Source organism: Cavia porcellus, unplaced genomic scaffold, assembly GCF_034190915.1.
Source record: "Cavia porcellus strain 051 isolate PalLab524CR breed Dunkin Hartley unplaced genomic scaffold, mCavPor4.1 scaffold_11, whole genome shotgun sequence".
Taxonomy (NCBI): domain Eukaryota; kingdom Metazoa; phylum Chordata; class Mammalia; order Rodentia; family Caviidae; genus Cavia; species Cavia porcellus.
Genome location: NW_026947494.1, coordinates 49,580,871 through 49,603,036, shown reverse-complemented (window position 1 = coordinate 49,603,036; position 22,166 = coordinate 49,580,871). Strand labels below are relative to the sequence as shown.

At 40.1% G+C, this 22,166-nt stretch overlaps 1 protein-coding gene and 1 non-coding gene across 4 annotated transcripts; both read left to right on the top strand.

Moving 5' to 3' along the window:
* Nucleotides 1-9,814: 9,814 nt before the first annotated feature.
* LOC111754816 (small nucleolar RNA SNORA2/SNORA34 family) lies at nucleotides 9,815-9,951 on the top strand. The gene has a single exon (XR_002789486.1). It is a non-coding gene; the product is annotated as a small nucleolar RNA SNORA2/SNORA34 family (small nucleolar RNA).
* A 5,137-nt stretch (nucleotides 9,952-15,088) lies between these two features.
* Nucleotides 15,089-19,749, top strand: Smim15 (small integral membrane protein 15). 3 transcript variants are annotated; one of them, XM_063258219.1, is made up of 3 exons: nucleotides 15,157-15,797; nucleotides 16,978-17,088; nucleotides 17,991-19,749. In XM_063258219.1, exon 3 carries the CDS (start codon nucleotides 18,013-18,015, stop codon nucleotides 18,235-18,237), a length of 225 nt encoding a protein of 74 aa, XP_063114289.1. In that variant the 5' UTR covers nucleotides 15,157-15,797; nucleotides 16,978-17,088; nucleotides 17,991-18,012; the 3' UTR covers nucleotides 18,238-19,749. The 3 variants fall into 3 exon arrangements, with proteins under 3 accessions (XP_063114288.1, XP_063114289.1, XP_005000373.1); XM_005000316.4 differs by lacking the exon at nucleotides 15,157-15,797 and adding an exon at nucleotides 15,816-16,133; XM_063258218.1 differs by lacking the exon at nucleotides 17,991-19,749 and having other exon boundaries at nucleotides 15,089-15,797; nucleotides 16,978-17,086.
* The last annotated feature ends 2,417 nt before the right edge of the window (nucleotides 19,750-22,166 follow it).

The following is a 22,166-nucleotide window of genomic DNA, read 5'->3' as shown; positions in this document are numbered from 1 at the left end:
GCCGCGGCTGTACAGCAGAGGGGACCTCGCGGGTTAGAAGGGGAATGTAAGGCTAAAGGGTGTTTTGCCTGCGGGGAGCCAGGACACATTAAACGTCATTGCCCAAACAATGCAGATGCTAGGCCTCGCCCTAGGAATGAAGAACCATATGTTTGTGGGCGATGCAAGAGGGGATCACACAAAGCTGAGGAGTGTAGGTCGGTCTTTGATGCTCAGGGCAACCGTATTTGTGGACGAGATGCTAGAGGGCCAAAAAACGGCCAGAGGGGGCCCCCTTCACAGGCGGGCCCCCGCCCCAGAGACAGGACAGCTCAGGATGGCAGCCTTCAACAAGGGCCACCCCTGGGTCAGCAGGTGTGGACCTCAGTGTCGCCTCCAGACTTATATTAGTGCCTGATATGGGTGTTCAAGTGGTTGAAACCACCTTTAAGGGACCGTTACCCGAAAATTCCGTGGGTCTGGTGATCGGGAGATCCTCCACGGCCCTTCGGGGTCTCATAGTAGTCCCGGGGGTCATAGACTCAGACTACACAGGACACATTAAAATTATGGTTCAATCTCTTGTGGGTACTATGGTAATCAATAAAGGAGACAAGATAGCGCAGCTCTTGCTGCTCCCCAGTCTCCACAAGAGATTCCCCTCAAAGCAGAAAATTAGAGAAAGTCAAGGTTTCGGTTCCTCAGGGGAAGTCTTCGAGGGACTCCATATAATACTTGATAAAAGGCCCATGCTCTCACTTAAGGTCAATGGCAAGAATATAACAGGGCTCCTAGACACAGGAGCTGACCGTTCCATTATCTCTAGAAAGGATTGGCCCTCCAACTGGCCCACCAACACTGCAGATAACACACTGCAGGGCCTGGGGATGGTGTCAGCTCCTCAGGTTAGTGCTTCAACCCTGCTCTGGTGTGATGAGGAGGGTCATCAGGGCCATTTCCAACCATTTGTGTTGCAGTTGCCAGTGTCTCTATGGGGAAGGGACATCCTCACTCAGATGGATGTCACGCTTATGTCAAACTGCTCCCCCCAGGCTAAGGATATACTCAGGAACCAGGGATATACCCCCGGCAAAGGCTTGGGCAATGCCCTACAGGGTCGGACATCCCCAATACCAGTAGAGAACAAAAAAGGTAGGCAAGGGCTGGGTTTTTCTTAGGGGCCGCTGAAGAAGCTCTCCTACCCACTTCGATCAAAATCACCTGGAGGTCAAATGATCCGGTTTGGGTACCTCAGTGGCCCCTGCCTAAGGAGAAGCTATTAGCCTTGTCAGAAATAGTCAGTACACAACTTAGATTAGGACACATTAAGCCGTCAACCTCCCCATGGAACACCCCCATTTTTATAATTAAGAAAAAGTCTGGCAAGTGGAGGCTGCTCCATGATCTAAGGGCGGTCAACGCGCAGATGCAGTCCCTGGGGGCGGTCCAGAGGGGACTGCCAGCTCTCTCAGCCATCCCTCAGTCCTGGCCAGTTTATGTTATAGATCTTAGAGACTGTTTCTTCTCAATCCCCCTGCATCCAGAGGACACTCATAGGTTCGCCTTTACTTTACCCACCATTAACCAAGAAAGCCCTGATCTCAGATACGAGTGGATAACGCTGCCCCAAGGTATGGCCAACAGTCCCACTATGTGTCAGATTTACCTTGATTCCCTACTGGCCCCCCTACGGAAATCCTTTCCCAAGATAAGATGTGTGCATTACATGGACGACCTTTTACTCAGCGGCAGGGACCCAGACATGCTAAATAATATGCTCGGCCAGTTGGTCGAGGCCCTGAGACAAGCTAATCTGCATGTTGCCCCCGACAAGATTCAGGGAGGAGAAATGGTGACCTACTTAGGCGCGAAAATCTCCCCTATGCTAGTCTCTCCACAGAAGGTCACCATTAGGACGGATGGCGTTAAGACCCTAAATGACATGCAAAAGCTATTGGGAGACATTAATTGGATTAGGCCATATTTACATATACCAAATTCAGATCTCAAACCCGTTCGACCTTCTGAAGGGAGACCCAGATATAGCCTCCCACAGGAGGCTCACTCCTGAGGCAAGAGCTGCCTTACAGAGAGTGGAAAAAGCCTTAGGTGGGGCTACCTTACACAGAATTGAACCAGGGCGACCCTTTGATATCTGTTTGTTACAGACTAGTCTACAGCCCACAGCGGTGATTTGGCAGAAAGGACCATTACTGTGGATACACCCTAAGGTCTCACCTGCAAAAGTCATAGAGCATTACCCGGAGGCAGTCGCTTCATTGGCCCTTGAAGCGCATGATAGAGCTGTCCAACATTTTGGCTCAGGACCACAAGCCATCCGAGTACCCTATACCGCCAGCCAGATCAAGACCCTGGCTGCCTGCATAGATACGTGGGCCATTCTGAGATGTGTTTTCCATGGGGATATAAACAATCAATACCCTAAAGACCCTATCTTGTCATTTGTCACTCAGCACCCTATAATTTTTCCAAAGGTTACTGCCTCTGAGCCATTAGTCCCAGCAACTACAATATACACAGATGGCTCCAAGACGGGGATAGGCGCCTATGTGATCCTAGGCAAGCCCCCGGTTACCATACAATTTGAATCTGATCAGCCTCAGGTGGTGGAACTGCAGATCGTTAAAATGATTCTTGAACGGTTCTCAGAAGCCATTAATATTGTCTCCGATTCTAGGTATGTGGTCAATGCTATGCAAGTGCTTGAGACTGCCGGTTTAATTAGATCCACTTCCACAGTGGCTGGGCTGTTCCTGTCTATCCAGACATTGCTTCAGAACAGACACCATAAGGTCTTCACCACCCACATAAGAGCACATACATCCCTGCCGGGGCCCATGGCACAGGGGAATGCAGCTGCTGATACTGCCACTCGCCCGTTATGGATTTTTACCTTACTAACACCAATCGAGCGAGCCCGTGCCTTCCATGATAAGTTTCATGTCAATGCCAGGACACTAGCAAACCATTTCCATGTTTCCAGAGCAGATGCACGAGATATCGTGCGACTATGTGACTCCTGTGCCACATACAAACCTGCCATACCGATGGGAGTAAACCCTCGAGGTTTGATCCCTGGTGATGTTTGGCAGATGGACATCACACATATACAGGAGTTTGGGACTCTTAAATATGTTCATGTTTCCACAGACACCTGTTCTCACGTCATATTCGCAACAGCAGAAACAGGTAAAAAAGTGTCTAATGTGATCAATCATTGCCTGGCGGCTTGGGCCGCATGGGGCAAACCAAAAATATTAAAAACTGATAATGGACCAGCCTATATAGGCAAAGCCTTCAATGAGTTCTGCAAAATGATAGAGGTTCAATTAAAACATGGTATCCCATACAATCCCCAAGGTCAAGAAATCATTGAGAGGGCTCATAGAAGCCTCAAAAAAATTTTACAAAAACAAAAAGGGGGAGTAGGCCAAGGCCTGGCCCCAAAGGCACGATTATCCATGGCACTATTCACACACAATTTTTTAAATTTAAATAATGATAATTGCTCCCCAGCCGTGGAGCACTGCAACCCTTCCCCCAACCATAAAGGGTGGGTGAAGTGGAAAGATGTCCTGACAGGACAATGGATGGGCCCGGATCCAGTGGTCAGCTGGAACCGAGGCGCGGTTTGTGTTTTCCCACAGGAATCGGGACGAGAACCACTGTGGGTACCGGAGAGACTGACACGGGCGACAAAGCCCTCGACTGAAGATCAGACCTGCCCTACCGGAGATCCATCACAGACCAACCAACAAGATGAATAGAAATAGCGGTAGCCCGAAATGGACAAGAAGATCCTCAGGCATATGCATGGCTCGCTCGCCTAGCCTACGACCGAGTCTAGAGACGGTGAGCTTCCCACACTCCTCCTCTAAAAAAATTATGACATAGCTGGGTAGGAGAGTCAATGACGGGTAAGAGCGTACTCCCCCGGTGCGACTCAACCTAAGCCAGGCCCTACCCCATCCTGCACGTAAGCCGCTGGACTGTTAGACGCTGCCCAGGTCTAAATTTCTCTCCGAGGGGATTTCTTTATGGAGAGAAAATGAGTGCAAGCTTGTGTGCATCCAGGTTCCGTCCAGTTTGTGCCTGGCCCTAAAAAAAAGGACGAGGGCCTCAGGGCCTTGGCAGACCATGGGACGGCCGACCAGGGTCTAAGCCAAGGACCTACGGTGGGCCTACGCATAGGGCATAAGCCTCTGCACCCAGTCCAGGAAGGGCTACGATGCGCACATTCATAAAAAATAAAAAAGGGGGAGATGTTGGGAGCCGCAGCCCCGAGCCCGGTCGCCTCACTTGGCGGACGTGAGGCCTGTAGTAAAGAGTAAAGCCTGAGGTAGATTACCCCTCCCATCGAGCACGTTAGTTTCCTGCTTACCGCGTAAACAACCCGCTCAACAATATAGTCTGCCTGGCAACTGATGATGTTAGCCAATCAGCTTGTCTTGCTTACTTTAACATGATTGGACACTGTATCCGTATATATACTGGTGCCACCCCTGGGGGGGAAGAAGAAGCCCAGAAGTAGAAGCCCAGAAGGAGCCGCGGGGAGCGGACCAAAGGAGGCTTCGGCTGGGAGCGATCCCAGGGCAGGCTGTACGGAGAAGGAAAATAAAAGAAAAGGTTGTCCACTCCCAGACTTTGTCGTGTGTCCTTCCTGCCGGCCGGGAGCGACATCGACATGTGTTGGCATTTATAACATTACTGTACGTTTTAGCCTTGAGCAAATGAATATATATACTGAAGCTAAGGGCAGCCAGGTTGCTTTCTCTTGAGGGAGGTACAAGTAGGGCAAAGAGAAGACTAGAAAGTTACATTAGAGCACAACTGATAGCAGTACAAATGTCAGTTCTTAATAGATTGAAGTGTAGGTATTTGTGTGTGCATCTTCTGCTGAAAGGGATTACATGGCGATGATACACTAGTAGCAATGAGCAACCCTGGCAGTCAGGTCGTGGTTTCTGAACACCATTCTTCACAGAAAGGAAAAAGTGCTCCTCGGAGAAGTGGTTGATTCTAGGGCTGGGTCAGAGAAACCATAAGATGAGGATCTAATTTCTTGTACCAAAAACTAAGGTAGGGCTTAAAGAGTTATAAGAACAAAAGGAAACAGACATTCTGGGGCTCCCATTGTTGAAATCTAGGCCAATTAGAATATCAAAATGAATAATCATAACACATTGTAATTGTTTTCTAAGAATCCATGAGTAAGGTTTGGGGGTTTAATTCAGTAACATTAGTGCCTGCTTGGCAAACACGAGGTCGTGAGTTCAATTCTCAGTACAAAAAAAAAAAAAAAAAATCCGTGAGTCTCTTCTGTTATAAGTGTAGCAACAAATGAGAAAGGAAAATGCTTTCTTTTAGAAGAATGTCAATAATTATTGCTGGAATAATGGACTTAGAAAATCACTCACTTGGGAACTGGGAAAAGGAGCAGGTTCACATGTCCCATGGCCAAGCGTTCTGCCTCAAGCATGTGCCAACAGCTGTCTCAAGTGAGGCGCAATTCCTTGCTGTAGATGGCATCATCTAGCTGCAGAATTGCAGAGGCCTATGTTGTGACTCTTCCATGGACCTTGCCATGAATTCTGCACATCCCTCCCCACCACAGGTACTCTGGAGTTCGTGGAGTCATATGGTTCAAAAATCAGTGCTGCTTGCACTGAAGCCTGGAACTGTCGCAGAGCTCTTTTCTAATCTGGGCCCCAAAGCTGGCAGCTTTCTATGTCACTTGTATGCTAGCTGGAGCATTACACTTAGTTGTAGAATGCACTGCCTTCAGAAACAAAAGGGATCTACCCAATACTTGACATTTCCCTGAGGAATGGACCTCTAAAAACTTTCATGGAGAGTCTGAATCTTCACTGTTTATCTGATTTCATCTGAGGTACTTGCTTCTTACTATCAACATAGTAGCCATCTTTTGCTTATTCTGCCCAGTCAGTATGATGTATGGTGCTGTAAGATATATTGAGATTCAGATTTCATCAAATTCTGATTGAAGGTTGGGATTTATGTAGCCCTGTGTCAAATTTTGACGGTATATTTGACGGTAGACTGTCTCTGATCCACTTTTCAAATAGAATAAAATATATTTGCCACATCAGTGATTGCACACTTTTTATCTGAGGCTTTAGTCTGCTCTAGCATGAGTTCAGCACAAAGGCTGAGATAAGCATTATTACTTGGGTAAGTCAGCAGGAGTCTACAGTCATTCTCCTGGTTCCATTTCTTTGTGAACCAGTTTGGCAAATTAAGGAGATAGGCCTGGAACTCTTCTTCCTTCATCTTTCAGGTCTTAAATGGTGGGACTAATTTCTGTCTCTCTTCTAAGATACAATTTTGTGTTTGATGTAGTATCTTGGCAGGAGTGAGAGGTATTTCAGTGTTCCATTTGGCTCTCTCCACTAGGAATGATTTTAATCCACAGACCTAAGCACCCTTAAAATTCAGTCTCAGGAGCACTCCTGTGGTTCCTGCCAGTACATGTCAGCATGTCTCAATTGGGCCATGCTGGGATTTAGTCCTAGTTATTGGCTTGGCAGAGAGCAAAGGAAATACGGTGTTTAGAGAGAAGGGAGAAAGGACCATTGCCTGTGGCAAGAGGCTTCTTCTGACTACCAGCACAGCAGACATGTTAATTAGGCCAGAGAGTCCAAGTGAGTCACAGTGTATCCATCCAGATGATCCTACTCCACATTCAGGATCCTAGATTTCTCCACTCTCACATTAACAGACATATTTAGGTTAAATATTCAATATCCAAATGTCCCTTGTGTACCATTTAACAATTGCCTTATAGGCCACAGTTCAGTTGGATCTGTCATTCCACTACAAATGATAAAGACCTTAAAAAGTTATCACAGAATCTCTCATACTTAACAATTAAATGCTTAACCCTGTTTTTCGCTTTCATTTTGTAGCAAGTTAATGGCAACAGTCAACTCCTGGTCTTCACAAAAATTATTCTCACAGTCTTCAGATACTGTATCTATATCATCATATCAACCATGTCCTTTCACTAGGACATTGTCTCAGGTTAGCACTGGTGAAATTAAGATGCACTTTATGCCTGAAACAATGAGTGCCCCATTTACCAACAGTGAGGCATTTCCTTGATCTGTCAGGCAATGGACTGACCTGACCCAATTTTATCACCCTAGGGGTATGGGATTAAATATACAATTTTTTATGAGACATAGGGATGCAGCCAGGAAAGACTAGGCCATTATCACATAACAATGCAAATCTGACCCCAAGTGTAAGATGGGGAAAAAAGCTGTGTGCAGTGTCCTACACTGGCATGCAGATAAGAAGGCCTGGGAAAGTGATGGAGGGATTTCTGAGCCTGAAGTTGGCTATCAGAGGAATATCCCAAGTCTTCCAGAAACAGGCCTGCATGGTATCTATCTCTGTCATGTTTAGTTATTGAGCTATAAAACAATCAGTCATGGTATAAATATAGTGACATTTCAGAGTACAGTAGCTGGGGTCACTGGTCAATTAAAGGTCCAGTATTGGGAGAGGGAGCTCTGAGTGTATTCTCACAGTAGCCTCATCAGTCTAAAAGCAGCAGAGAGGGAGTCATATCCGTTTGGTTCCAGAATCCATAGAAGCCAGTTCTTAGAACTATGGAGATCTGAAATAAAATGTCCTTTATCTTGCTGATGTACATACAGGGGAGGCCAGGCTAGCAACAGACATTAAGTTCCTCTAAGAAGTCTTCAATTCAGTCTAAAGAAAATAAAGTGGCAAAAGAAGAGGCACATCACACATTAATATATATGAATATATTCTATATGGATTATATACACACATGAATAATTTATAGACCCATATGTAGCTTCCTATGATATGAAATGGTTTAGCAGATTTGAAGACAGATGCAACAAAAAGTGATTCCTGGACTGCATATATGGTAAGATGGTCAGAAATGTTGACAAAGCATTCATATTATGGTATAAAAATTTGAAAGAAAAAAGTGTTCAGACAAACTCATTTTTCATTACATTTTATACAGTTTTATGGTGGTATAAGGAAATAAAAGTTCACTTAATTATTGCTATTTTTTACTAGTATTTTTCCCTCATTTTTATGCAAAGGCACTCTTGCTACTAAGCTTATATATTAAATATGCATTTACAGGCTGAATGAGGAAGCTGAGACTACTACTGAGACATTAATTCTGTGTAAGCTCCCAACAATCAACTTATAAATTCTACAGATTACCACCTTGTTGTTAATAAAAGGAACATATTTTTTCATTAATTGATTAGTATTACAAGAAAAAAGGCATTAATATTATTTTATAATATAACAATTCAGGCATAGAAATATTAAATGATTTCTTCCGTCCACTTGAGATCAAATACAAACCAGGGATAAGATTAAACCATATTCTTGTACATTTATGTTCATTAAAAGTACAAATTGACGGGGCTGGAGATTTAGCTCAGCGGCATAAGCGCCTGCCTTGCAAGCAGGCAGTTGTGAGTTCGATCCCCGGTACCGATAAAAAGGAAAACACACACACACACACACACACACACACACACACAAAAGTACAAATTGACAACTGTAATAAAAGAGTATTAAAACAGAGATGAGAAAAATCAAGAGAACATTGGTCAGGGCTGGGGATTTAGCTCCGCGGCTTAAGCGCCTGCCTTGTAGGCAGGTAGTCGTGAGTTTGATCCCCGGTACCGATAAAAGAAAAAAAAAAAAAAAAGAACATCTTTTTGTCTGAAAGCAACTATCACCTACTTGTTATAGCTGGAAAATTAGCTGATCAAGACAAAAATTTAAGGGAACTCAAACTCTCAGCCTCCAAAAGCTCATCATACTTACTACTCTGGCTATTCTTCTTAAGGACATATGTGAAACAGAATAGAGATTTTGAATTTCAGATTGTTTCACTTCCTAAGTCACGAAACCTAAAGACACAAATTGTGAATTCAGCAAAAAGAATCAGGGATAAGGATATGTCTGTAAGTGATGGTTTAGGGAACTATATTTATAGCCTGGCACTAGCAAATTTTTGTTCACTTTTTGAACTAGATTACAAATATCCACATTATATTTTGTGGGATATTAGAAAACAAATTAGATTTTAGAATCAGACAATCGGATGTTGTTCCAAATGATAGTATATTCCCTAGTTTTGAATGAGAACCAATGGTTCTGGATGGTTAAGAGATTTTAAAATAAAAATTAGGATCAGTGGAGGAACTTTACTAGTCAATAATAACTTTTAGATATCAAGAGATTCTGTAAAATTCTACATTTCTAATTCTATAGGCAAGCCTATACCTTATTTCACAAAGGACTTAAGTGTCTTCCTACATGGACAAAACACAATAATAATATAGGCTATCTGTTCTAGGAAAAATATATTTAAAAATAAATTCAGGGTATAGGGTATAGCTCAGCATAGCATATGTGAAATCTGGGTTTGAGCCTCATTAAAAAATTATGCAGGTGAGAATGGATACTACACAAGCATTTCCAATTTGGCTCCTGAGCTTCTTGACAGTCAATCAAAGATAAAAGCAGTAGTCAAATTTTCAGTAGTATCACATTCTAAAACGTCTTACATGAGAATCTGTGTAGACGGCATTGGATGACACAGAAGATGATGACTTGGTAATATCAAATAAATATAGTTTTAGCATCTATTATGACTTTCACAGGACAGCAATCCACAGCTTCAGAGAATCAGACCATTTTATTTACCCAAAAGGGTACCCTCTACCCAAAGGGAATCTGTTTGTTGCAGCCCTACTTAAAAAAAAAAACTATTATGGAAAATAAGCTGGCCCTGAATCAAGGCTGGCAGCTTCCTGACACTGTTGGTTTCAAGCAGTAGCCTAAAGAGATGTCTTTCTATGGTCTGTTGGCCATTTCAGAACTTGGGCAGTGGAATGGTCAATTCACTAGAAAGAAACAGCTTAAAGCAGCCTCTGCCTCCACCATGAGTGGCTGTGAGTATGGAAGGCTCTGGCGGCCCAGGGCGGGAGCCACTAGTGCTTAATGGGACTTGAGCCATGCTGGAACCTGGAGCACTGAGAAACCAGACAACCCTTTCCTCCTGCCTGTTTTGTTGAACTTCAATATACATGAAAGTATGGACAACTATTTTGAAGCGAATGAGAGACTCTACAACAGCCATTGGTGTCTTCCCTGTTGTCTGGTAATGCCTTCCTCATTCTGTTCGGATCAGTTTTACACTGTGTTGTTTTGTATGAATTCTCTGTATGTGAAGACATGGACAACTATATGGAAGAAAATATGAGGCAATATAGACAGACAGTGAAGATCTCAGGTCGTCTAGCTTTGAAATTTGTATCTCTTACATTGCTTTCTTATGTCCTATTTTGTTCTGTTTTGTTGTGTTTAATTTTAACCCCTTTAAAATAAAAAAAAAACAGACAAAAAAGGGAAAATAATACAGTACAGAACAGTGCATTCTGGAGATGAAGCACTGTAAATAGTTTCAGTGTTGAAAAAAGCAGACGCCCAACTTGCAATATTATGAAATTATGTAATAATTGAGCTTAAAAAAACCCCATGGAATTTGCATTAAAATATATAGAAAGAGACTTGGGCAACAAGGACTCATTACCAAAAGGCACCTGCTTTCTAATTCAAGTAGTTCCCCTGCAATCTGCACTGGGAATCAAAGGCTAGAAAATACCTTCATGCACATCTAATCTACACATACAGTCCTATCCCATTTTCAAAGATCTCTATTTAGATCTTTAGTCCTGCTTGCTCTTATCTTATCTTAAATCTTAGCACCTACAGTCTAGGACTAATTCCTTTTATCTTATCAATGAGGCTGGTGAATCACTATTTTCCTCTAAGTAATTTTACATACTTGGAAAGTAACTAGACTTCTTTCATTAACAAGATAACCTATTTAAAGATTTCACCTAACATCTAATTGAATTTCGGACTTTTTTCCTCTGGGATATTTCTGAGCCCTTTCAAAATATCTTACAAGAGTTTGTACTTTAATATGAGTTTTGCAAATATCCAGGATCTAAGTTATTTCATGACTTTTCAAACAAGAACAGTTTCATTGGTAATGAACAGTGTGCTATCTTGAGGTGAATTATCTAAAACAATGTTCCACTTATTGAGATAACCAATCTTAAATTCTAGTGGAAAAAAAGACAATAAGCCAGTAAACAAGTAATTGCTGAGGGAAAAATAGTGATAGGGTTGGGAAGTCTAGTGAGAAGACCAGCACTTAATCTGAAACCTTTAGAAAGGCAGCAGCCTTACAAAGACATGAAAAGAATATGCCAAACAATTTTTTTTCTTTTTTTTTTCTGGTACCGGGGATCGAACTCACGACCCCCTACTTGCAGGGCAGGTGCTTATGCTGCTGAGCTAAATCCCCAGCCCAACCGATTTTTGACCAAAGGTTTAACAAGTTATTCTGCTATATACAGTTATTCTGATATACAGTTCTTCTGAATTATATAACTTTGTACTATTTCCTACTAAGTCCTCTTTTCATTTTGAAATTCTTTTAAAAGCTTTTCATTACTCCCTTAATTATAAATTTAATGTATCCATTAATACATAGAAATATAAAGTACACCTTCTAATTCAGACAAGTATTTCCTAGTACATCCTGAAAGAGTTTAGGTGTTTCTAACAAATAAAATTTAATAATGGTTACAAATAATAAATAAAAAATCATTTTCTTATTGGATAGGACTGAGTTTTCTAGAAGAGTCTGGTAAACACTTCACAGTGAAACTGGCTGAAGGCAGTGTGACCCTCTCAGAAGACAAGAATAACAGGATGCACCACTGTAATAGGAAAAGGGCCAGTGGAGAAGTGGATAGGTCACATATGTGGGACAGAGACACAAAACAGTTAGCATGGCTGGGAAACCCTCCCGGCAGACTAGCTCTTTGAGGCATACTGCCACCACCTGGGCAATAGGCAATTTTGAAGTACAGAGGGATTTGTACTGAGGTAACTATATATGAGTCAAAAAAGTATTTTCATTTTACAAAATTGATGTTTGCCAGGTCTTTGAACATTAAAAGCAGGGTTTTTAGTGAAATTTCTTTAGAATCTTGATGTACTTTTTAAGTCTCTAGTTCCTTATCTGTAAAATGGGTCTAAGAATGTAATTCTGTAAGGTTGTATAGCATCAGGGTTAATGATAATAAATGAGAAGCACCCAGTACAGTAAGTTGTACATAGTAAGGACTCAATAAATTGCATTTATAAAATTCTTTATATGGCTTTTCAAATATCATTAAAACCTGATTACTTCTTAAAGTTATATAAATATGCTTACTAATAAATGTTCTTCTATTGTGTTTGAATGGGAGAAAAAATTCATGAACTAAAACTAAGGCAAGAAACCAATTTCATCAAAATAAGTCAAATACGCGAGTTACTGCAGGGAAAGAGACAGATGTACAGGTGAAAGATCTTTCAATCTAAAGTAATAATTATTATAATAGTAATTTATTCAGATTTCACTTATACACAACTCTGATATGGATTCAAGAAGAATCTATCTGTATCTGTATCTACCAATGAAAGAGAATTTTAAAACAAATGGTTCAAGGTTGCCAGACTTGGGGCCAGGGATAATAGCTCAGCAGCACAGTACTTGCCCAACAAGCATGAGGTGGTGAGTTCGATACCCAATACAAAAAGAAAAAAAAATTGCCAGGCTTTACCTCAAGTGCAAAAAACTCAGAATTTATAAGGCTCCATTTATAAAACATAATTGCAATTCAGTACATGTGTGCTAATCAGACTGGCAGTGTGATAAACTATACTTTTTTTTTAAGAGAAAACAAAACAGTAAAAGGGTACAAGTAATACAGAATTTCAAGAAAAAAATATACAGTAAGAAAACACTAGTTAATAGATTACATACTGTCATCTTAGAGTTGCTCAAAATGCAAGATTAAAGCATATAAAGTGGACATTCAAACAGTGAGATTGCAAACAGTTCTGTTCAGTGATTCAAAAAACTTAGTCATATGGTTTTTTATCTTACACACTTAAATATACATGCAGTTATATCCTTTAGATCACTTTCTTTTCCCCTTTTTTACAATAACAATTACACATTTTGAATTTTATTACTCCCACAGTTCTTATTACTTTTTTTTTTTTAAAGAGAATGTGACAAAACGGAGTCAGAGCAGAAGGAAGGACATAGTACTTGATGTAAAAACAGAGTATCAGGTGATCAACAGTGGTTATCATTATGCCTCTTTTTTTTTTTTTTTCTGGTCTTTTTTCGGTACCAGGGATCGAACTCATGACTGCCTGCTTGCAAGGCAGGCGCTTATGCCGCTGAGCTAAATCCCCAGCCCCCCATTATGCCTCTTGCTATCTTAAAAAGAGTTGCCTGTATCATCAGGTATAACATAATTGAACAAAACAGTATAGAACAAAACCAATAAAACCTAAACATTGGAGACCTTACAGGACTTCAAAAGAAGGTAATAGTCAAACCATAATGGGCTTCATAGTGAATCTTATTGCCTTCAAAGTGGTTGCCGATACTCAGGTTACTCTTCTGCAAAGGCAGAACTCATTTAATAGTGTAAGATTTAATTAATTTGATCAAATTTGCATAACATTTAAAAATAAAGCATAACTTGTTATTTAAAAATGGTATTCTGAAAGACATTTGAGAGAATAAAAACTAGGTTAAGGATCTTTTTGAATAAGTAACTTTTTTTTTTTTTTTAGTATCAGGGATCAAACTCACAATCTCAGGCCTGCCAGGCAGGCGCTTACACCGCTGAGTTAAATCCCCAATCCTCGAATAACTAAGACTTTAAGAAATCTGCCAATGATGTTCCTACTAAACGAACCTTACTATACTGCTGCTTATGAAGTTTCAGTCAGAAAAACGGTTCAATTAGTCTACTTTACAGATTTTTAATGATGAAAGGACAACAGAGATGTCACCTAGCCTCCTTTTTACATAGAGAAGAGGGAACAGGCTCCTAATATTATCAGTGCTGTATACAGTGATTAGTATTGAGACTCACAAGCTCAGGCTCCTCAGTGTAGAATGGGGTCCGCAGTTCCACAACCGATCTTAACACCGTTAAGGCAGTCTAAACTGCAATAGGGAGCTAGGCCATGACAACTGGTAAACTACTCCTGAGCTTGCCACCTACCCTGAAAAGATCAGTAGAATTAGACCATTAAGACATGGTCTATTAGATTCTAGCCAATGAGCTAGGTAAGTATTCTTCCTTTATGCCTTTAATCAGAGATACTGCAGAGAAACTACCTATTAGGAGGGAGCAAGTCTATTCAAGAGTCAAAGAAAAAGTCTACACACTGGCCTCTGAAGGGAAGGACATAAAAATAATAAGATTCTGACCCAATCCTGGAGTCAGTTTGGGCAGGTTTTTTTTTTTTTTTTAATTTCCTTCATTTTTATTTTATTTTAGGTACCAGGGATCAAACTCACGACCACACACTTGTAAGGCAGGCGCTTATCCCGCTGAGCAAAATCCCAGGCTCTAGTTTGGGCAAGTTTTAAGAAATCAGTTTACTCTACCAAGTAAAATTTTCAGCGACGCGGTCTAGTGACTGGTTCTGCCTTTCCGGCTATTATGGATACTGGGTAGGGCTAAACCATCACCTGGATCTTCAAACAAGAATGGGTAAGAAAACAACTGTTGGTAATACAACAAACATTAACATATGTCCAATGATAGTTTGATACCTGCCAAAGACTGTTCCTTTGTAAATAATAGTTACAGTTGTTATACCTAGCCATACATGTTGCAGCTTGCTCCACAAAGAGAACACTCTACAGTCTTTCAGAATTAAAAACCAGCTTTATTTGGCACACAACAGTGAAGAAGTTTTGCAACATGTGTCAGAGGCTGTCAAACAGAGCAAGCAGTTCAGTGTAAGCAATCACAAAATTTGAGCACCAACCAAACTAGAACTAATCTTTCAGTTCTTACAGACTATAAAACACTATTCACTCACCCTGTTTGTTGACTTTTGCGTCCCTTTGTGTACTGAAAGAACAAGTACCTCTGTGGGAACTCCATTGCCTGCCAGTTTAATTATTTATCAAGTTTACTTTGGACAAGTATCGATCATTCTTTTGTGAAATGAATTAGGTTCTTAAATTAAAAATAAACAACAAAAAAAACCTTCCCCACAGAACGGCATAATTTTCCCTTAGTAACTAGGTTCAGTGGATCCATCCGGTTCAGCCGTTGTCTCGCCCTTCCACGCAGGATTTAACTATGATCCAATTACCGGAGACAAATGAGGTGGGGTGGGAACCAGGGTGAGCTTGCCAGAATGCTCAGGAGTCCTTCTGCCACCCTCACCCTCACTTCGGGTGGAACACTGTGGGGCCATTACCCTGCCCAAAGCCCGCCAGACCTCCGCCGACGCCCGGCTTCAGCCAGCGGGGCAGGGGGTGCAGCTCCCCTCACTCCGGGCGAGGACGGAGCTCCGAGCAGCTTCAGCCGCCCCAGCCCCCTCGCCACCCCTCAGTCCGCAAAGGAGGCGCGGGCCGCGGACTCCAGCCCAGAGCCCGCGCAGCCGCCCGCTCCGCGCGGTCACCTGCCGCTCCCCGGAAGCCTCTGCGCCGCCCGCCCCACTGCCCTGTTCCCCCGGGGCCGAGGTGCCGGGACCCACCCGGCAGCAGCGCAGCCGGAAACTGGCCCCGCGACTTCCTCACGCCGGGGTCGCAGCTGGCCGGCTTGTAGGCGGGGCGAGAGGACTGCGACTTCCGGCTTCCTGCTTCCGGCGTGGCGGTGAGTTAGGACTGGGAGTGGGAGCCCGTGGGCGCGATGTCGGGGGGCTGCCGGGCGTGAGGCGCAGCTGTGGTGGGCCGTCACTACTCTGGGAGTTCTGCCCCGCTCGTGGCGGCCAGGGCTGAGCTTGCGGGCCCGAGGAGCAAGGGCGAATGTGGCTTCTGCGCTGGTTGCTCTGTTTGGGCAAGGGATGTGGCGTGGGGTGGGATGGGAATGTAGAAAGTAGGGAAGATCAAGGACCAAGCAGTTGCCCGTCCAGTGCTATCTCCGGCTGCTTTAGCCTTCTCGGAGGGCTGGCGACATTTTGGGGCGAAAGAGCAGTATTTATTCGCTAAAGTATGGGAGGCAAGGGAGTCTGGGTTCAAAACGGACGTGGGGAGTGTAGACTGTAATTCTTTGTAGCAGTGGTTGAAACTTTGGAATAAACCAGGTCCTTCGCTCCCGCTTTTTTTTTTTTTTTTTGTACAGTTGTTTTGCTTGTTTCTAAAAATTGCATTAGTTCATACTGAGCAGGAGAAGAGGGATCAATCTCAGCGTTACCAGGTTCCAGAACACGGAAGCGTTCTGCAGTCCCAGCCTAAGTTGTTTAGCGTCTTAGACATTTAGATGTGTCTGCCTTCAGTTGAAAGCTGAGCTTTTTTTTTTAAAATGTGAAGGACCTGAAAAAATGGAGTTAAAAACCAGTGATAGTTTTCTTGCGGTGATGAGATTGTAGATAATTTATGATTTGTTTTGGTTATCCCTTCTGATTTTCCTAACAAGGATAGGAATTTTTAAATGGACAAACCTTCATAAAGTATTTGATTTTACAAAGACGTACCTAATCCAATAAATACATGAATGAATGCCAGCTTTTTTTAGTATAGAAAATTACATGCTCTAGGAATTTATGGGTTGAGTCACCACGTCTTTTTTATGTCAGTGAATCTCAAAAATTTATTATTGAAATAGGTAATTTAGTAAAATACCTTTCAATAATTAATATTTTCTTACAGGGCACTTGCAACTGGAGTAAACTCAAATTAGAAGGAAATAGGAATTAGAAGCTTATAATTGACAGGCAATTTTCCATGTCATTTATAGATTCCACATACAGAATTTAGAAATTTCCTATTTAGAATTTGTTATCCTCAAAGTTGTGAATTATCTTTTTATCCTTTTCCACTCATTCACTACATAGAATTTAATCTTCTCAAGAGAGTCCATTAAAACCAAAGAGGACGACTGACAACCAGGGGTCATCTGAAGTTGACTGGCTCCCAGGACAAAGAGATTGCTGGTCAAGCATAAGGTAGATGTTTGTTTGTTTGTTTTTAAACCCCAGCTGAAATTTTAAGGGGTTGTATCGACATGCACTCCTTACCCAAGAATTCTTAATCTTTTGAATGGAGGTTGGCACAAACATGAAAGGTAAGGAAGCCTTTTGGCCAAAAGGAAATGTCACTGAAGTCTACAAGATTCTTATTTTCAAGATGGCCTTCTTGTAGCTCAAAGAGCAAAATTCATGGTACTTGTAATGGCTGATTCTTTTTGTTTATTAAAATTACATTTCAATATGGTCCTCAAAACTTAAAGGGCATACAGTAACATTACTTTTTATTTATACCTCTGGTGTGTAAAGACAGACATCCTCATAGGTCACTTCCCCACACTTTCATTACTGGAAATAGGCCACGTATCTTCTCCCGCTTCTCTGAGAGCATTTCTCATGATCTGTAGCTTATCCTTTTGAAACTTGAAATCTGATTTTTACTTTTGTTAATTAGTATTCTCTCCCACTTCTCTGAGAGCATTTCTCATGATCTGTAGCTTATCTTTTTGAAACTTGAATCTTTTACTTTTGTTAATTAGTATTCAGTAATAGGATAAAGCAACAAATGACACAACAGGATTGTGTGAAACCCAAGGTTCTTTGAGGTCTTGTCTGTAGAAAACCTGCATAATCCTTATGATAGAATCTAAATGGATTTTACTTTTATCTTCTGTAAATTAACATCTTTTAAGTCACTATTCTGTTGTCTTAGTTGAATTATTTTTTTCCTTAATGGAGATACTAGCCTTTATTAAAATAGTACTAATTAATTAAAAGCCACTGAGTGATAATGTAATCCTGAGTTAACTGGTATATGACAAAACTTTTTCATAATTTGATTATCCATATAATTTTTTTTTTTTTTCCCTTTCCCAACCCAGTTTTCGTAAGACTGCTACAGAGATGTTTGATGTAAAGGCTTGGGCTGAATATGTTGTGGAATGGGCTGCAAAGGACCCATATGGTTTCCTCACAACAGTCATTTTGGCCCTGACTCCACTGTTCCTAGCAAGCGCCATCTTGTCCTGGAAATTGGCCAAGATGATTGAAGCCCGGGAGAAGGAGCAAAAGAAGAAACAAAAACGTCAAGAAAATATTGCAAAAGCTAAACGACTGAAAAAAGACTGAACAGATGAACAGGCCCTGCCAGCAGAAAAAAGGTCATTTGGGAAATTTTGCAGCTTTGGAAAGACCCTATAAGGTTTCTTTGGATTTCATGGAAGTTATTACTATCCATATAGAAGAATTATTCTGGAATCTGACCTGAATACTGTAGTGACTTTTAGGCTTGGGCATAGATGTTTGTTGGTGACCATTGTAATTATTACAGATTTGTAATGATTATACTGTTTGAACATATCACTGATGCCTATCCCAGGATACTCTAAAATCCAAAACTTGTATGCACAGATGTGATGCCACAAGTGGAAAATTCCATAGCTAACCTCTGATGGGTCTCAGTCAAAATACAAATGTAACATAATACACTTTCTTCCAGATTATAGGAACATGAATTTCTTCAAGATGTTGCACCGTGTATATGCAAATATTCCAAAATCTGAAAACAACTAAAACATTTCTAGTTCCAGGCATTTCAGAAAAGGAATATTCAACTTGTATAAATTTTTTATTGTTGATTTAATCATTTGCCATTTTTTTACCTATGTTCTGCAATATAAATATCCTGTGGAAACTAATGGCTTTACATTATGAACTCTATTCAAATAGTGGTTTAAAACAATCCTGTACTTTTTAAAATGTTAAAGTCAAACTTGTTTTTGAAGTGAAAGTTTGCTTAGGCTTAAAAGAGACAGTATATTAATCACATTTTTTAAAATCATTGCTTATTTTTTTGAATTACTTCTGGCTTTTCCAAAGCAAAGTAATACTAATCAACAAATACATCTATTCTGTATTTTTCTGATTTTAGCCTTTGAGAAAACTGGTAATTATTAAGACATTCTGCATTTTTTAAAACCTAATTTTTTAAAAAAACTGTCTTATTTTGATTATGTACAGTATCACCTACTGGATGTAATAATTTTTGTACTTACAAACACTGCCACTTTCTTAGAGATGAGTTGTTGAGTAATGCTATGATTTAAACCTTGCAGTAAAAATGCCAAATACTGTAATACCTTGGAAGCAGTTTTTTCTTGTGCTAAAACTGTGAAATAGTTAAAATGTTTTATCAGATAATTTGCTCATTATATAGGTAACACTTTTTATTCCATTCTTTGTTTTACTTATAATGATGTATTATTGGTCAAATAGGTTCAGATGAAGATTAACTATTTTTTTAAGGAGCTTTTAAAGAGCTAACACTTAAGTCATACTTCATAAATGGTAAAGGCTTAAAATTAGGAACATTTGGTTGGAGATAATAGTAATTGTAGGGTAAATTATTTCAAAATAAGGATGTGCTCTAGTTAGGTCCAAACTATAAAATCTTTTGACTAAATAGTATAACTAGAACTTTTGACTATTAAACATAGCTTTTCTAAATGCATGATCTAGTAATTTTATTTACTATAGCATTTAATAGTTTGTTTTCTGCACCTCTCATGATGAATTTTAAGTTACAGTGATTATCCAACAGCTCTAAGAATGAAACAAATAAATTTGATACTTTTTAGAAGAGGTCTGAGTTTTTGTCTTTTTGAGGGGAAAATAGATACGTTGTGTAAATTAGACTTTTCAAAAGGTTATGAAAAAAGATGAATTTCAGTTATAGCTAAACTTGATTCTAGAAGTCTGGGAAAGTGTTTCTTAAACTTGTGAACTTAAGGACTCCTGGGAATGTTTACAGATCAGTTTGAACAATACTTTCTGCTATTTTTAGGTTTTGAGTTCCTACCTGATGCCAGTGTGGTTAACATTGCAACTCTAGACTCAAATAATTGAACTTTTAGTTGCGAGTTGGTTATTCAGGTGATGTAGAATATGCTTTTGTATTATTGTTTAAATTAAAACTTGCCAAGTTTTTGCATGTCAGAAGAAATCTCCAGCAGAGTGAAAAGAAAACCCATGAATTGGGAAATAGCCAACTGTTCCTCAGACAGAGGACTCCTATCTAGAACATATAAAGAATTAAAAAAATCAGACCCCCAAAATTCAAAGACCCAATCCAAAAATGGGCATCTAAGATGAATACTTCTTAGATAAAGAAATACAAATGGCAAATAAATATGTGAAAAAATGTTCAGCATTATTGATTATTTAGAAAAATGCAAATTAAAACAACACAGATTCCATCTCACTTCCGAAAGAATGACCAAGATCAAGAAATCAGCCAATAACAAATGCTGGAGAGGTTGAGGGTGGGGGGAGGAACTCTTCTCCACTGTTGGTGGTAGTGTAGACTGGTGCAACCACTGTGGAAATCAGTGTGGAGGATCCTCAAAAAGATAGGTTTAGAGGTTGAGTTTACCCAGCTGTTCCACTTCTGGGCATTTTCCCAGAAGAATTAAAAACATACCACAGTGATATATGTGCACTTATGTTTACAGCAGCACAATTTGTAATAGCCAAATCTTGGAAACAACCCAAATGCCCATCAACTGAGGAATGGATAAAAAAGATGTAGTTTTATATTCATGGAGTACTATTCAACTATAAAGTAAAACTTGCTTATGTAGAATTACCAGCCCCCATAGGTCTGTAGGTCCCATTTTAAGAAAAATAGGATTATTGGCCAGGAATGTAGCTGTGGCTCAAGTACTTGTCTGGTTAGTGTGCCGTTGTGAGTTCGATCCCTGGTACCACAAAAACAAAAAAACCCAGATTACGATGTAAAATACGTGTGGGTGTTATGATTAAGCTATTCATGGAAAAATTTACATGTTTGCTTATATTTTAGGATAAATTGAATCACAAGTTATAATTTAGTTACTAAAGCAGAACCAATAAAAATTGGTTATGATAAAAGGGTATTTGTGGTAACAATCATAACATGCCAATTTTGTATTTGCTTGACATAAGCTATTATCCAGCTTTTCTCAACATTTTTTGAGCTTATTCATGTGAGATAACACAAGTTTTCTAATGTTTATGTTGTGTGTATGTGTGGGAGTATATAAAGTATAGAATGCTGTGAGGTTTGGAATTCTTCAAAAATCCATCATCTCTCACTGTAACCCTGTATAATACTATTGCTGAAAGAGACCCTTTTATTATCCAGAATACTTTATCAAAAAATTGCCTACCTACTTATGTATGTTATATCTTAAATTTTGAAAACTAGTTACATTTTTATGACTGATTTTGGATTCAGAAAAGAAACAGCTATCCTAAGCTCCCTGTAACAATTTCCAGAAGAGAGATACATGTGTCACATTTTGACCCGTAGTGTCCATGTATTAAACTTCATCATGGTATTAACACTACTGGGCATGCTATAAAGGCATTTTTTTAACTTAAGTTTCTTTACAATCACAAGCTAACTGGAAATAGGAAGCTATGAGCTGGAAACGCAGTGTTGAAATAAGTGCCTCGACTCTTCCTTCCTTACACATGAAGTAAAGGAAAGTGGCAAGGGGCTCTTTACATCTTAACTAGTTCTAACTCAGGAAATTGGTCCTATTTAGGAATGGTTGCTTTTATGTTTGCATTGAATTATAGGATTGCTCCAACTTTATATGTGAAATAAATATTTAAGGACAAGTTCTACATTCTTCAAACATAAAAGATTCCATGCTCAGATACCAAAATTTTTGGAAATACAAGTAGAACTAGGATATGTTTCTTTCCTGCATGATTTCTCAGTCTTAACTAATTGACTACCATAGACTCCTTTGTCCCTCCCCCCCCCCCCACACACACAAAGAACATAAACAGTTTGAAAAAGCCTGGTCTAAATAAATTCATATTAGTTACTGAGATAGTACTTTTAAAAAATTAATGTAGTTGTATTGATTCAGGGTTAATTACATCAAGACATAAATGACAATCTTTTAGTAAAAGTTGGAATGAAAGAATGATTCCATTTTTGTTGGTTTTTAACTTCAGATGTCTGCAGCCTAGCTAGTCGGCTAAATTAAACCCAGGAGCCAGCAACA

What these genes read in the sequence shown, in the direction of transcription:
- Smim15 (XM_063258218.1), top strand. Translation starts at nt 15,301, where the DNA reads ATGAGGTGGGGTGGGAACCAGGGTGAGCTTGCCAGAATGCTCAGGAGT.